The sequence below is a fragment of the Tachyglossus aculeatus genome, chromosome 4 (genome assembly GCF_015852505.1).
Source record: "Tachyglossus aculeatus isolate mTacAcu1 chromosome 4, mTacAcu1.pri, whole genome shotgun sequence".
NCBI lineage: Eukaryota > Metazoa > Chordata > Mammalia > Monotremata > Tachyglossidae > Tachyglossus > Tachyglossus aculeatus.
Window position 1 is genome coordinate 56,470,193 of NC_052069.1, and position 17,554 is coordinate 56,487,746.

The window sequence follows — 17,554 nt, forward strand, 5'->3', positions numbered from 1 at the left end:
CCAAGAAAAATGAGGGAAGACTTCCACTCACTCCTACATTCTCTGCCTCTAAATACCATCCCCTTTTCATTCATTCAATCATATTTATTACACACTTAATGTGTGCAGAGCACTGTACTAAGCTCTTGGGAAAGTAGAATACAACAAAAAAGAGTGACGATCCCTGCTCACAACAATCCCTGTCCCTCTCCATCAAAGGGCAGACATTTTTTTCACCTGTGACTGTAAAGGCCTGAGTAAACTGACAACTCAATCCAAATCCATAAACCAGAAGCACCAGCAAAATAAAGGTAATAAAGCCTAGAAAACAAAACAAGATATAATACAGGTGATTCACTATTAGGCGTGAGACTATTTAAAAGGGTGTTAAAAGCATCATATTCTACAAGCAAAAATTCTAGGCGTGGTGGGAGAGACAGACATCAATGCAAGTAGACATCAATACAAATAAAATTACAGCTATATACATAAGTGTTGTGGGGCTGTAAGGTGGGGAAGAGCAAAAGGAGCAAGTCAGGGTGACACAGAAGGAGGTGGGAGATGAGGTAGAGTGGGGCTTAGTCTGGGAAGGCCTCTTGGAGGAGATGTGATTTCATTAAGACTTTAAATAGGGAGACAGTAATTGGTGGATTTGCAGAGGGAGGGTGTTCCAGACCAGAGGCAGGAGGCGGGCCAGGGGTCAGTGGTGAGACAGGCAAGATCAAGGCACAGTGAGAAGGTTAGCACTAGTGGAGTGAAGAATGCCAGCTGGGTTGTAGAAGGGGAGAAGTAAGGTGAGGTAGGTGAGGAGTTTTTGTTTGTCATGGAGGTGGAGAGACAACCACTTGAGTTTTTTGAGGGGGGGCGGGTGATGTCATGAATATCTCTGTAGAACGATGATCCAGCCAGTGGAGTGAAGTATGTACTGGAGTAGGGAGAGGCAGGTGGTTGCGAGGTCAGCAAGGAGGCTGATGCAATAATATAGGCAGGATAGGATGAATGATTGTATTAACATGGCAGCAGCTTGGATGAAGAGAATAGAGTGGATTTTAGCAATGTTGTGAATGTGGAACTGACAGGATTTGGTGACAGATTGAATATGTGGGTTGATTGAGAGAGAGGAGTCAAGTTTAATGCCAAGGTTGAGGGCTTGTGAGATGGGAAGGATGGTGGTGCTGTCTACAGTGATGGGAAAGTCTGGGAGAGTACGGGGCTTGAGTGGGAAGATAAGGAGTTCTGTTTTGGTCATGTTAGGTTTGAGGCGTTGGGAGGACATCCAAGTAGAGATGTCTTGAAGGCAGGAAGAGATGTAAGCCTGGAGAGAGGGAGAGAGATTAGGGAAGGAGATGTAGACTTGGGTATCACCTGCATAGAGATGGTAGTTGAAGCCATGGAAGCAAATGAGTTCTCCAAGGGAATTAGTATAGATAGAGAATAGAAGTGGACCAAGAGCTGAACCTTGAGGGACCATCACAGTTAGGTGGAAGGAGACAGAGGAGGAGCTCATGAAGGAGACTGAGAATGAATGGCTTGAGAGATAAGAGGAAAACCAGGAGACGTCAGAGTCAGTGAAGTCAAGGTTGGATAATGTTTCCAGGAGAAGAGGGTGGTCCACATTGTCAAAGGCAACTGAGAGGTTGAGGAAGATTAGTGTGGAGATAGAAGCCATTGGATTTGAAAAGAAGGAGATCATTCATGACCTTTGAAACGGTGGTTTCAGTGGAGTGAAGGGGATGGAAGCCAGATTGGAGGGGGTCCAGGAGAGGAATTTGAGACAGCAGGTGTAGATGACTCACTTAAGGAGTTTGGAGAGGAATGCTTGGAGATCTGTGGGTCAAGGGAGGGTGGAACCCCTCCCCCCCCACAATCATCTTAAGTTAATATCCTCTCTCCTAGATAGCACTGATAATGCACTGAATATTCAGTACATCATGTGTAGTTTTGGAATATTTAGTATGCCATGGACTTTGGTTTAAAATGCATTGGGTGTATCTGCATTCCAGTGTTTCTACAGGCAGAACTAAATACATGGGTGATTCAACATTGAAGGTTTTCCAAATGTGAGGGGATTTGCCAGCTTCCTAAATGACTGCAACTACTTCCCTCACTATGCACACATCAGAATGTCCCACTCCATCAAAGGACAGGCATTTTCTTCACATGTGGCTCTAAGGCCTGAGTAAACTGACAACTCAACCCAAATCCATAAGCCAGGAGCACCAACAAAATAAAGCTAATAAAGCCTGGAAAATAAAGCAAGATATCATACTGGTGACCAACTATTAGGTGTGAGACTCTTTAAAAAGGTGTTAAAAGCATCATATTCTACAAGCGAAAGTTCTCAGGACTGAACAGGATGATTCTCACATAACTTAAAACCTTTGCTACTTCCTCATGCTACCATCTGTTAATGGCTTAGGACAGTCCATCTGTCAGTAACAGATGCCTAGTTTCAGCATAAAGGGATTATGGGCTAGGATTTGCAGGGAGATGCCAGTAATAAAACAGGAAACTCATTGCCAGAGTCCAGACAAGTTTGTGGGTGATAGTGAAACTAAGTGAAGCAAAAATCAGCTATTTCAAGGCAGGTCACTGAGGAAAGTGCTTAGCCAACACTATTTTAACTCAACTGTGTAATAAAGGAAAAAATCATATTTTGAGCTCGTGAGGAAAGCTTTTAATACTCTCTTGCTCCCTTTGCTAGGAGAAGGATTACATTTGAAAAATCATTCAAATACTTTGGAAAGTGTAATCGTTAATTATTTGGAGAGGATAAGTACAATATTTTCAAGTCTTTCATCTTGCTCTAATTTTCTCCATTCTTCACAAGTCATTTTAATGATCAAATTAATGGGAAAAATCAAGGCATTATTTAAACAATTTGGCCCTAAATACATGGAGTAAGTGTTTCTCTCCATATTGTATCACCAGTCCAAAACTGTTTTCCCATCCCCAATTCACTTGTCTACATGCCTAGCAACAGACTACTTTAGGAAATTCTTTGGGATAAACAATAATCAGGCAGTGGTCAGATATTCCTACGAAACAAATTTTGGGATAATCCAGAAAACAACTTCTCCCCTGATCCAAATGAGATTTAGGTGACAAAGTGCCCAGACAGCTGAATGTCTTGGGTAAAATCATCATCATCATCCTCAACATCAGTATTTATTTACTGCCTTCTATGTGCCTAGCTCTTCTGTAGACAAGACAATAAAACAATATGAGAAGCAGTGTGATTTAGTGGAAAGAGCATGGGCTTGGGAGTCAGAGGATGTAGATTTTAATCCCAGCTCCACCACCTGTCTAACTGTAAGACCTTGGGCAAGCCACTTAGCTTCTCTGTGCCTCAGTTGGCTCACCTGAAAATGGGGATTAGACTGTGAGCCCCACATGGGACAACCTGATTACCTTGTATCTACCCTAGTGTTAGAACAGTGTTTGGCACATAGTAAATACTTAACAAATAGCAGAATTATTATTATTATTATTACCACAGGTGTGCTTTCAGTACCTGTACTACTATAGCATTCAAAATCTGGATGTATGTCATGTACTGATCGCTAATAATAAAGAATAATAATTGTGGTAATTTGTTAAAAGTGCTTACTATGTGCCAAGCACTGTACTGAATGCTTGGGTAGATACAAGTTAATTAATCCTTGTCCCACATGAGCCCCACAGTCTAAGTAGGAATGAGAACAGGCACTGAATCCCCATTTTACAGATGAAGAAACTAATGCACAGAGAAGTTCAGTGAGCTTCTCTGCCCTTGGTCACACAGGAGGAAAGTGGCAGAACTGGGATTAGAATCCAGGTTCTTTGACTCACAGGACCTTGCTCTTTCTACCAGACCACACTGCTTCTCCTTGAACACAAACTGGAGCCAGATTTTCCACCTAAGATCCCTGTCCCTTCTGCCTTGTCCCAGTTCTGTGTTGCATCCAGTTGAAGCAGATTTGGAGGTTGTCATGGATGCTGCTAGACTATAATCTTAGTTCTACTACTAGTTAAGATACTGGGTTAAAAAAAAATATCTTGCACCAATTTCAAAGAGAGAATGAACTTTTAAAAATGTTGCAAGAAGAAAACCCGGAAGGGTTCAAAAGTATGCAGAGATATTCAGAAGGATTTAGTCTGCTGCAAGGTGCTTTAATGAGAAAGAAGACTGTTCAACCAAACTTGGACCAATTTTTCAATAAAATTGAAAAACCACTATCAAAGCCAGGATAGCTTGATTCTATTTCTGCAGCCTTCTGCAAAAGCTAATAGTAGACTAGTAATCATATTATAAACCCTATATTCATTGGAGTAGTAAATAAAAATAATTGAATAAATTATTCAATTTAATAAATTGAATAAATCTATACTCACTATTGCTGACGATGGGCAAGTTCACAAGGACTAAAGTTGGGTAGCCATTCACAGTAACCTACCTTTTGGAGGAATGCATTATTATGGCTGCATTGTTAGGTATGCCTATAGGGTAAAAGATTGGCAGTCCCTGCCCATGCAAAGCCCACAGTATAATGGAGGAGTTTACAATCCAATGTAAACAAACATTTCGACCCTCAAGAATTCTTCTGCAGCTCATAGTAACTATGGGGCTTCTGCATATGTCCCTCCTCATCCCGAGGCCCAGATTCCTCTAAGACATTGCACCTTGGGACCCTTGCAAACATAGACATAGAAGTCCCATGATGGCTCCTTGAGTTGTACGATGACAGAGGTGTTTCTGTCTTCCTGAGTTAGATGGTCTCTTCAAATGGGAAGATGGGACAATTTCTGGAGCTACTGAGATTGTCCAAGGCTATATATTCTCTCAAGAATTCACACATGAATACCTGAAACATCCCAGATCAACAGAGACCGCCTGAGCAACATTGATCTGGACAGGTTGAAGGACAGATGGTCAGCCCTGAACTATGTTGGGGACATTCTGTCACCTGGGAGATGAAAATCTGAAGCATGAAAGATGTCCCCTACTCAGTCATTCAGTAGTATTTACTGAGTGCTTACGGTATGTAGAACACTGTACTAAGCACTTAGATCTGCTTCTGTTCTTCCTGCCCTTTTGTAGTTTGTAAATCTGGTGGCTATGGACTTTACCAGTGGTAACGCAGCCCTGGATCTGACTGGGACTCGCCTCTCAAGACCCTTGCTGTCTGCTTCATGCTTCTTGTTATATTCATCCATTCTTGTTGTCTGCTCCTTAAGATCACATCTTTTATCTCATCTGTATGTCCTCCCACTCTCTGGCTCAATTCTCTGCCACAGAAGAGAAGCAGAGTGTCCAAGTGGATAGAGCACGGGCCCGGGAGCCAGAAAGGCCTGGGGTTCTAATTCTGGCTCCGCCACTCATCTGCTGTGTGACCTTGGGCAAATCACTTAACTTCTCGGTACCTCAGTAACCTCATCTTTCAATAAAATGTAGATTAAAATTGTGAACCCCATGTGGGACGTAGAGTGGGTTCAACCTGATTAGCTTGTTTCTACTCCAGCACTTAGTACAGTGTCTGGCACATAGTAAACACTTAATTAACATTAAACAAAATGAAGGCCTGAAGAGGTCCCATAATGGCCCTTATGACTCTAATTTTACTAAACAGTACTTACTGGCACTGAAAATCAGATGCAAATTGTATCTATCTATATGCGTGGACTTCATTCATAAAGTGTGGAGACTCATCTGTTAGAGAAATATGAGGCACTTTCCAAAGGATCAGATTCTTAGTGCCTACATACAGTATTACAAAGCAAGAACATACAGTGCTGGAAGATTGTTTTGAAAACACAGTCTAGGGCATAAATCTGACATAAATTTGTTAAACTTACTGAGTTTTTTCATGCAGTCTCGAAGCCTGGTTTCTAAGCCGAGCACCCTCTGATGTAATTCCTCATAGTCATACGCTCCAATTTCTTCTTGGATTCCCGTAAGAACCGCAGATAGGTTCCTAATTTCCTCTTTGAATTGGGTAATTAACTTGGCATCAGTTTTATACTGTTCCAGGACAGGGATCAATGGCAGGAGCTCATCCATCTTTTCTTTCAGCTCCTGTGGAAAGCAGTCAATTGTTCCTGAGAGTAGTTACAGCAGATCACACAATTAAATCACTTTAATATGGAATTTTAGTTTGATGGTAAAAGTCGTGTAGAAATTCCATGTTGATTTTAGGTTGAATTCAGTGTGTTTAAAAAAAAATGTAAGTGGATTCAAGATTTCAGGTAGTGATTCACATACCGTAGTCCTTCAGTATTAAGAATCTGGAAAGCTTGTAAAATATCACAAACTTTATCACCCGCAATTAAGGATTTTTTTTAAAGGCCCCAAGGTTTTATAGACTGCCTAATAGTCCTTAAACCTGTTTTATTCATGCAGACTTACCCTCACCTAAACCTGGAAAGTCACACTAACAGACCTACTTAATAAAGGAAACATGAAACATTAATTTTTCAATGTGCATTTCACCTTCCATGATTACATCCCTTCAATTTACACTGCCCCTTATCCCTGCTGCATTGCCTATGTACTTGGAGTTGCACTTTTTAATGACTTGATATTCACCCTATGCTCAGCCCCACAGCAGTTATGTGCTCAATAAATACCACTGATTGATATCAAAGTGATCAGGAAACTAATATTTAATAAAATAGAAATTTGCCAATGCTAATACTTTGGAAAATTTTTCTTCTCTCAAATGACTCACCAAAGTACCAGATCATAACTGGTTTGGTTAACGTAGGTGTTCCAGATGAAAAAAACTTGAATATTCCAGAGTTTTTAGCAGGATGGTCCAGTGGTCACAGGACATGGGTTCTAATTATGGCTCCACCACTTGTCTGCTGTGTGACCTTAGGCAAGTTACCTAACTTCTCTGTGACTCAGTGTTCTCAACTGTAAAATGGAGATTAAATCCTAATCTCTCCTATTTAGACTGTCAGCCCCATGTGGGACAGGGACTATGTCCAACTTAATAAACTTGTATCTACTTGAGTGCTTAGAACAGTGCATGAAACATAGTAAGCCCTTAAGAAACACCATGAAAAAGGAACTTAGCACTATGGTGTGCCCACTACAAGCTACCTTCCTACTGACTGTGTGATCCTGTGAACGACAACAAGGAAGAGATTCACAAAGGCACTGATGGGCATGGCTGAGTGGAAAGAGCACGGGCTTTGGCGTGAGAGGTTACGGGTTCAAAGCCCGGCACCACCAATTGTTAGCTGTGTGAGTTTGGGCAAGTCACTTAACTTCTCTGTGCCTCAGTTACCTCATCTGTAAAATGGGGATTAAGACTGTGAGCACCCCGTGGGACAACCTGATCAACTTGTAACCTCCCCAGCGCTTAGAACAGTGCTTTGCACATAATAAGCACTCAATAAATGCCATTATTATTATTATTATGATTAGTATCTACCTGGGACAGGTGATGGCTGGTCTGTGGGGGCAGAGCATGGAGGGAGGTGTGGCCTTCTCTCCCTGTTCTACCCAGTTACAGGTCTGGACCCATTAATGACTGTCATGTAGAGACCCCGCTGTGACGCCTGAGGCACATAAAAGGCAGTCGTTTTGAGTCAAAGGCCCACAAAAGGCAGGAAGCAAAGCAAGGAGCACCTGCAGCAGCAGAAGAAGTACAGCACTTGGAAGCAGAAAGAAGAAGCATTAACAGAATGGGCTCCTTTGACCACAGACTGGTATTGGATTCTTGGTGGAGTGAAGTGAGGGATTGTGTGCATTTGTCACTCCCTTGCACGCTGGTAAAAGTAAAAAACTTTCCTAAGTAACCTTGGTGATCAGAGTTGTGGTTTGACTTCTACTTTGCATCGCTGAGGCTCCCCCAGTCCAGAAAGATCCTGGTTGGTAGGATCACAACAAGCTCACAACAAGCGTTATCAACAATTAAAATGATTTTCATGGCTTCAACTCACTGCAGAATGATACGATTTATTGTTTGATAATATCATCATTATGATCAGTTGAGAATGATCCATAGGTGCTATCAGAAAATATACTGTACACAAAGATAATTTAAGCAGCAGAAAATTGGGTTTTAAAATTACATTTAGAAAAAGTTGTTAGTGTAAATGCATTAGAATAGCAGGAAAGCCCATCGTTGCTCTGATTAATGGATTTATGTACTTATGGGGAAATTTCTGCTCCCTGAATAGGTTCAGAAATTCTGGAAATGGGTACGAGTGTGTGTATGTATGTGTTTGTTGAGTGGGAGGGTGAAGAGAGTCTTAAAGTTATAAGAAAAATCTCATACAATCCTTGTTAAAGTCGTTGAATTGCAAAACTGTGCTCATTTTAGGGCCTCATTTTGAGATGAACTGATTAGTCTGAGGATCTTATGGCTTCCCCAAAGGAAGGCAAGATTGCTTCATTAGGATTTTAATGAAAATAGTTATGCTGAAAACATTTACCATCTACATCCTCTCCACTGTCACAAAAAACACTGTGGAAATGGAAATGGCACAATTTAGGGCATTTATTTGATCCCCAATGTAACTAGGTTTATTGGTGTTAGAGGGAGTAAGTTTCAAGAAAAGGCTATCAGAATTTCATTCACTCATTTTTCTGAAAGATAACATGGTATTTATATTATTTTGACCTTTTAAATATGCTATAATTTAATTGGCTGGAAATGTATTTTACAGCTCTGGCAACCCATCAAGGATTTTGGAGAGTCCGGTCGATACAGAATATCGAATACTTAAAAGGTTATGGCAGTACAGCACTAGTTGAGTTTTATAACATATTGGAATTTTAGTTTCTGGTATTTTGTTCTCAAGGCAAAAGCTGTTACAAAATTATAAATGTCAATTATATAACACAAATGTGTTCTCACAACAATGGTACAAGAATAAGAAATAGTACAAGCTTTCAACGTAAGGTGCCTTAGAGGCAAAATACCTGCAGCCTTTCTGGTAAGGCAAAAATAGGATACAAGCTGTGGCCTGCATTGAAAGATTGCAGAAATGCATGCTTTTCAGTAGGTCTTGCTGTAGGTGACGAACAAAATTCTCAGCCCAGGATATCACCTCCCCCGGCCCACATCCTCCCCCTGGCCTGGTCTCCCTCTGCACACCCGCCAAGCTAGCTCTCTTCCTCCCTTCAAAGCCCTACTGAGAGCTCACCTCCTCCAGGAGGCCTTCCCAGACTGAGCCCCCTCCTACGTCTCCCCCTCCTCCCCCTCCCCATCCCCCTGCCCTACCTCCTTCCCCTCCCCACAGCACCTCTATATATCTTTGTACAGAATAATTACTCTATTTTACTTGTACATATTTACTTTTCTATTTATTTTGTTAATATGCTTTGCTTTGTTGTCTGTCTCCCCCTTCTAGACTGTGAGCCCGCTGTTGGGTAGGGACCGTCTCTATATGTTGCCAACTTGTACTTCCCAAGCGCTTAGTATAGTGCTCTGCACACAGTAAGTGTTCAATAAATACAACTGAACGAATGACTGAATCTCAGAACTTTCAGGGACATCTGTCTTCTTTCTCTAAGACTGTCCACAAGTATTACTAAGATTCCTCAAAATTGATGAACATAATAATAATAATAATTGTGGTATTTGTTAGGGTTGTTCAAAGTCCCTGTCCCAGTTCAAAGGCACCATCATAATAATAATAATGATGGCATTTATTAAGCACTTACTATGTGGAAAGCACTGTTCTGAGCCCTGGGGGGATACAAGAGAAGCAGCATGGCTCAGTGGAAAGAGCCTGGACTTTGGAGTCAGAGGACATGGGTTCAAATCCCTGCTCCACCAATTGTCACCTGTGTGACCTTGGGCAAGTCACTTAACTTCTCTAGGCCTCAGTTACCTCATCTGTAAAATCGGGATTAAGACTGTGAGCCCCTCATGGGACAACCTGATCACCTTGTAACATCTCCAGCACTTAGAACAGTGCTTTGCACATAATAAGTGCTTAATAAATGCCACTATTGTTATTATTATTATTATTACAAGGTGATCATGTTGTCCCATGTGGGGCTCACAGTCTTAATCCCCATTTTACAGATGAGGGAATTGAGGCTCTGAAAAGTTAAGTGACTTGCCCAAGATCACACAGCAGACATGTGGGGGAGCCAGGATTAGAACCCATGACCTCTGACTCCCAAGCCTGTGCTCTTTCCACCGAGCCATGCTTCTTGTGGTGCCTTTGCACTTCAAAGTCTGAAGAGGAGATTCTCTGTAATTTGGAATCCTAATTTTCTTAAGCACGCTCACAATTCTCTCACAGCCATTCTCTTGGTCACACTGCTTCCCCAGCTCAGAAATTCCTTCCTAAATCAGATCAACCACAACTCTTCTAACATTCAAAGCTCTCCTGGAATCCCACTTCCTTCAACAAGCTTTCCCCAATTAATTTCCCAGCACCCTAAGCTATATCATCCCTTCAACTAACGGAAGCACTTATTAATTTTTTTTACCCCCCCCTTCAGCATTTGGGTATATAGTTCCAAAACCTTTCTACAAGTTACCATTTTTTGGAACCACAATTCAAGAAGAATCCTACATGGAAACAAAATGGGAAAAACCAGTATGATTGAAATGATCTGGCCTACCAGTGCTTTCAAGCTTAAAGTCCTCCAAAAAAATGTAAAAAAAGTGATAATTATTAATAAAATGAATAAGAGAAAGTAAATCACAGTGGGATGAACCTTGCAATGACACTTCATACTCTGATACTGGATGAAGAAGAATCTTCACCATTCATTCACATTTATTGAGCACTTACTGTGTGCAGACAACTGTACTAAGAGCTTGGGAAAGTACAATACAACAATAAACAGACACATTCCCTGCACACAATGAACTGAGAGTCTACATGGGGGAGAAAGACATTAATACAAAAAAAATTACAGATATGTACATAAGTACTATGGGCCTGGAAGGGGGAGATGAAGAAAGGGAGCAAGTCAGGACAATGCAGAAGGGAGTGGGACAAGAGGAAAGGGGTGAGGGATTAGTCAGGGAAGACCTCTTGGAAGAAATTTGCCTTTAATTAGGCTTTGAAGTGGGGAGCAGAGTAACTGTCTGTCAGAGTTGAGGAGGGAAGGCATTCCAGGCCAGAGGCAGGATGTGGGTGAGGAGCCGGTGGCAAGATAGGCAAGATTGAGGCATGGTGATGTTAGTATTAGAGGAGTGAAGTGTGTGGGCTGGGTTATAGTAGGAGATTAGCCAGGTGAGGTAGGAGGGGGCAAGGTAATGGAGTGCTTTAAAGCCAATGGTCTGCTCTGAAGAATTAGGGTTGGCTAAGATGTAGGTAGACAAGAATGGAATCTAACCAGGAGCAAATATAGGACAGCCATTTCAAAGATGGCCTAGTGGAAAGAGCATGGGCTTTGGGGAGTAAGAGCTCTCCCAGTCTAATCCCATCTCTGCTACTTACCTACTGTGTGATCTTGGGTAAATCCTTGATTTCACTGTCTCAGTTTTCTCATTAGTAAAATGGAGAATTCCATATGTTACCCCTCCTCCTTAGACAGTGAGCTCCATGTGGGACAGGGTTGTGTCCAACCTGTTTATCTTGTTATAATCCCAGCACTTAGTACACTGCTCAGCACATTGTAGAACTGTACCAAATACCACAATTATTATTATTACTGATTATTGAGTAAAAAAGCGCAACTACTTAAGGTAACACTCTTATTGTTCTGGAGTTATTAGAGCCCTGGCTCTGTAGACATCATCCACGGTGCTTTGCTGCTGTGAAAGGGAATTTGCCAGAAGCCTTGGTGTGTCAAATGAGTGAGTTCTCACCATGATTTCTGATTTAAAAAGGAGACAGGAAATTCGGAACCACTGCTGTGATATCCAAGGGATGTCACCCAACTGTTTTAAAAAGTAGGATTTTAAAAAGCAGGCCGGCTGGGTTTGAAGGTAAAGGAGACCATGCCTTAATCTGAAAGATGAAGGCACTCGAAATGAGGGGATGATACGGTGACAAAGCAGGTTGGTGGAAGAATAGTGTAATTATTGCAATGAAACATTAAATCAATCCATCAATATATTGAGCGCTTAGCTGTGTACAGAGCACTGAACTAAGCACTTGGGAAAGTGCAAAACAATAGTGTTGATAGGCACTATCTCTAACCACAAGGGTCTTCTCTATAGGAGAAGAAGCGTGGCCAAGTGGAAAAAGCCCAAGCCTGGGAATAAGGGGTTCTGGGATCTAAACCCAGCTGTGCCACCTGACTGCTGCATAACTCTTCTGCATGGCAGGTTCCTCTTCTAGAAACTAGAGGTTTAATACCCATTCTCCTTCCTACTTAGACTATGATCCTACTTAGACTATGGTAGGGGTATTCAACCTGATTACAGCACTTATTACAATGTTTGGCTCATAGTAAGCACTTAACAAATACTACTATTATGAAAATTCAATATTATATTATATTAGAGATTAAAATGAAAATTTAAGCATTTGTTTATTTCACTCTAAGATTATTCTCTTCATCAGGAAGATAATATAAGATTGGATTGTGAATCCACTCCCACAGAAAGTTGTGGACCTATAACTCAGTTATTCTGTTTCTTATGATTTATAAATGCATTTCTTTAAGTACTTAAAACATTTTCAATAGAATGTGTCATTGCATTAGGTTTCTCCCCCCAGAAGGCACCCAGATTTTTATCCTAGAAATTCGTTAAATATTTTGAGCAATTACCTTGATGTTTTCTTCCACTACTAACTACAAAATCTGTGAACCATTCTGCATACCTCATAGCAAATTTTTACTTCAATATTAGATGACAGAGCTTTCTGTCTAGTAGCCAGAGATTCGAGTTTAGACTCTCCACATGTGAATCATGAAACAATTCCTAGTCTACTTCAAAATAATAACATAATCCTGTGATGTTGGAATATAGCTACTTGATCTCTTCAACAATGTTTTTCTTTGTCTTTGTTATGGCATTTGTTAAGCACCGGGGTAGTTACAAGCTAATCAGTTTGGACACAGTCCATGTTCCACACAGGGCTCACAGTCTTAATCCACATTGTACAGATGAGGTGTCTGAGGTACAGGGGAGTTAAGCCACTTGCCCAAGTTTACACAGCAGTCAAGTGGAGAGCTGGGATTAGAATCTAGGCCCATGCTCTATCCACTAGGCCATGCTGCTTCTCAGCCAATACTTGTTCAGCAAATACTCACATTTAACAGAGAATAGTACAGAAACCTTTTTTTTGTTATTTACTTGTTGTAGTTTCTTAATCACCTCTTAATCTTTCCATAAGCTCTTCTTTGGAATAGTAGCAAAGGATTCTAGGAGTCAGGAATAGATAGCTTGGTCACTTGGGGGTAACATTATAATCACAAATGAAGCCTGACATTTGAGGTTGTAGCTGAGATTGACGTAGTATGTGCATACGTTTTCAGGGTATAACTTCCAACAGCTTCCCCTAGTGTGGCAAAAGAAAACCTACCTGAAAGTGCTTGGTCATTAACGTCTTCCGATCATCTTCGATCTGCCGAAACTTGGCCTTCAACCCTTTCATTTGGGTTTCCATTTTCAATACGTATTGAAAATCCCTCTGAGTCCGCAGGTTTAAAACTTCAATAGACTGGGACATATTCTGAACCTGATAAAGAAGAACCCAGGTTGATTTGTTTGTTTTGATGTATACCTTAAGAACAAGTCAAGTTGTAAAATGACACTGGGGCTATTATTTTTATTGTTCATTCTCTATGACCACAGAGAAGGTATAAATCCAGAGGTGTTTCCCCTCCATGTTCCTTTTCAAAGCAACAAGGCGAAATGAATATTTGGAAAATTCAGCTGGAGAAAATTAGTTTCAGGGCAGGGTGTAATGAAAAAATATTTGAATTTGAGAGAACTGAATATAAATAAGGATTCAATAGCTCAGGAATAAAGTATTCTAGGGCTCAGCTCACTTATGAGATTCTTAAACCTGTGAAAATTGGTTATAGGTTTTGGGGGAAATGGGGAAGGTAAAATTGTAATAATGGTTTTGGGTTTACTTTGAGGTTTTTGAAGGAACTGAAACTTTCCCTACTTTAAATGTTAGTGACTGGAGGCAGGCATTTTGTCGGTAAATAGTTTGTTTACAGACATTGCAAGAGGGTCCTAGAAAGTAGAACTTTGGCAGCGGGGATATACGACGTGCTAAATGCCAAAGGCATATGTGATAGAATACAGAGCATGTCTGTGCTCCTCTATCTGAGGGGCTTCCACAGAGAAGCAGTGTGGCTCAGTGAAAAGAGCGCAGGCTTTGGAGTCAGAGGTCATGGGATCAAATTCCGGCTCTGCCAATTGTCAGTTGTGTGACTTTGGGCAAGTCACTTAACTTCTCTGTGTCTCAGTTACCTCATCTGTAAAATGGGGATTAAGACTGTGAGCCCCCTGTGGGACAACCTGATCACCTTGTAACCTCCCCTGCGCTTAGAACGGTGCTTTTCATATAGTAAGTGCTTAATAAATGCCATTATGATGATGATGATGATGATGATTATCTGAAGGGTCTGATTTATGACCTGCTGAACTGCATCCTCTGATTGGTTCCACAGATGGGACCTAATTCATTTGGAACATCTACCAATCATATGATATAATTTGAGGCAGATGGGAGTAATGGGGGAAGCTGTAATAATAATAATGATGGCATTATTGTAGAATTTCCCTGCATGCCTCACACACTCCAGTGAGCATCACAGTGCTGCATCCCAGCTCTTTGGAGAAGGGTGGTCCCAATCAGCCTCACAATGCTGCATCCCATTCCCTCAGTGGGGCAAGGGTAATTAATTCACAAATCGGTGAGTTGCTCAAAAGAGCAGCCCAGCTCTTGGGGAGGCAGCTTGTCTCTGTAAGCCTCTCAATGCTGTGTCCCAGCCCCAGCTTGTCCAGAGAACACAGAAGAGGTGGGTGGGGGGATTCTCTTGGCAGGAGAGAACCTGAGCCACTGATGGAGGGATTGGGGCAGGGAATCATGGCATGCCCCACCTCTATTCCCTTGTTGCTAGGCTGGCAACTATGTAGTTTAAGCCAACTAGAAGATAGATGAGGTGCCTATATTAAGCAGTTACTTATTGGGTCACCATGAAAGACTTCACCTGACAAATGGGTCACAGCTCATGGAACCAACAGTAGTAGTAGTTATAAAGTAAGAGGCATCATTAAGTATTGTGAGTGGGGTCTGAGGGCCCTCATACTGGAAACAAGTCTGCATGCTCAAATTCTGTGCTTATCCTTGGAAAGGCTCAGATAGATATGACTAGATATTAAAGGAGCTACCACAAATCACTTTGCCCAGAGGATAGTCTTATTTTGAGTAGTTTGTATGTTGAATTTAAGCTGCTTCCTTCAAGTCACAACCCTCTATCAGTCTGGCTACCAGCAGTGGTGATAAAGGATAAAGTGAGTCACAAAAAATTTTCCCAGATTGTTCAAGGAAGTGCTAAAGGCTATCAACCCGTTGTTAGTGGAAAACCCCCAGGAGAGGCTCAAATAAGGGCAGATAGGTTCTAAGTATTGCCAGGCTCAGGGGTGGGCCAGCCTGGCCATCCCAGCACACCTGGAGGAGGGGGTGGTTCTAGAATACACTCAGAGATTTGAATCTGCTCTTAAAAGGATGCAGAAATGTGGTAATCCAGAAAGAATATACACAGACACCTCAGGCTTGATGAAGAGTACATCCAAACTCTTCTCTAGCTCATATCCCAAATTATGCTGGTTCCCTGGAGGTCTCCAAAACAGGGATGACATGGAGTGAGGTAGAATGCCCTAGCTTAGACTCTATTAGTTAGCCACACATAAGTGGTATTCTTGAGCATTTACTGTGTACAGAACCCTGTACTAAGGGCTTGGGAAAGTATAATACATAAAAGAGGTAGGCAAGATCCCTGCCCAAAGGAACTTACGACCTACATGGAGAAACAAAGATTAAAATAAAGTAGAGATAGAGGAAATAGTAGAGTATAAGGCTATGAACAGAAGTACTGTGGAGCTGAGTATTGAAGTGTCAAAAGGGTATACAGATTAATTCATAGGTAAGGCAGAGGGGTATGCATATAGGAGAAATGAAGGCTTAGTTAGGGAAGGCCTCTTTGGAGGAGATGTTATTTCAGAGGGCTTAGAAGTTGGAGAGAGCAGTGAACTGTTGGATGTGATGGGGGAGGTTCTAGTATAGAGAGAGGATGGGGGCAAGGCCACATCCCTGAAATTATCCTGGTAATGAATGGCATCTATATATTTGGGGGTAGAAATAATTACCTTGGCCTTCATGACCCAGCTTAGGTGATTGGGCCTGATGTAGCTGAGGTTTGAGAAAAATATAATAATAATAACAACAATAATAATAATGAGAATTAACAAATACCATTTTATTATCATTATTATTCTGGTGTTTGTTAAGCACTTACTACATGCAAGGCACTGTACTAAGCACTGTGGTAGATAGAAGGTATTCAGGTTGGATACCTGTCCCACACTCTTAATTCCTAGTTTACAGATGAGGTAACTGAGGCACAGAGAAGTGAAGTGACTTGCCCAAGGTTACACAGCAGACAGGTGGTGGAGCTAGGATTGGAACCCAGGTCTTTCGGACTCCTAGGCCTATGCTGTAGCAACTAGACAACACTGTTTCTCTGGTTAGTAGGAAGATGGTTAATTCTGGATGACCTCAAAGCAGGGAAAAGGTCATAAACCAGCAACCAGGCTCAAAGGAAAGCAACATGGCCTACTGGAAAGAGCATGGGCTTTGGAATCAGAAACCTGGGTTCTAATTCTGGCTCTGCCAAGTGCTTGCTGTGTGACCTTGGGTAAGTCACTTAACTTCTCTGTACCTCAGTTTCCTCAACTAAAAAATGGGAATTAAATCCTACTCTCTCCTATTTACATTGGGAGCCCCATGTGGGACAGGGACTGTGTCCAATCTTGATAAACTTGTATCTACCCCAGTGCATAGAATGGTGATTGACACATAGTAAGCACATAGTAAACCATACAGTCTCTAGCACCCCAAATTGAAACAAAAGAGATTTTGATTGAGCTCAATTTTAAGCCCTCATTAAAACATAATTCAAAGCAATTAACCACCTTCACTGAGAATATTGATACTGCGTAGTTATTATGTAGATTTTTCAGGTGCAGCTCTCTTTGGCTTTGTGGGAGGGAGAGGAAAGATATGCTATCATACTGGACCAGGGAGAAAGATCTTGACTGAGATGAAAAACTGAGGCAAGTGGTTTCAGTCACTATTGTTGGCAGGTCAGAAGAGATGGCAAGCTGGAAACATGCCAGGGAGATGCCAAATAACCTCATTCTACTTATCTCCCAGGTACACCATGAGCACATTTTCTAGTTCTTTCTCCCACCTCGTACTAGACAGAGCTAAGACCCTCTCAAAGCCTACCCTGTTTGAAGTGGGCCCCTCGGTGCTTCACTAGTTTTAATGTTAAATGGAAATTGGGATTTACAATTTTAAGATGTACTTTCACTTTCTTGACAATGGATAACCTTTGCACTTTTTGTGAGTATATACTACATATAAAACTGCCATTTTAGAAGTATTCAAGTGGTTTCATGTTCTCCCCTTTAGTAGATGG

The 17,554-nt window shown here is 41.5% G+C and overlaps 1 protein-coding gene across 1 annotated transcript in view; it reads right to left on the bottom strand.

Annotated features, from left to right (window-relative positions):
• The window catches only part of OLFM3 (olfactomedin 3), a 212,147-nt gene that overhangs the window by 13,880 nt on the left and 180,713 nt on the right, over positions 1 to 17,554 (bottom strand). Inside the window, exons 3-4 of the mRNA XM_038745253.1 lie at positions 13,417 to 13,572; positions 5,815 to 6,034 (exon numbers count right to left, since the gene is read on the bottom strand). Of these exons, the coding sequence (XP_038601181.1) occupies positions 5,815 to 6,034; positions 13,417 to 13,572 (376 nt within the window). The remainder of the gene's footprint in view (positions 1 to 5,814; positions 6,035 to 13,416; positions 13,573 to 17,554) is intronic.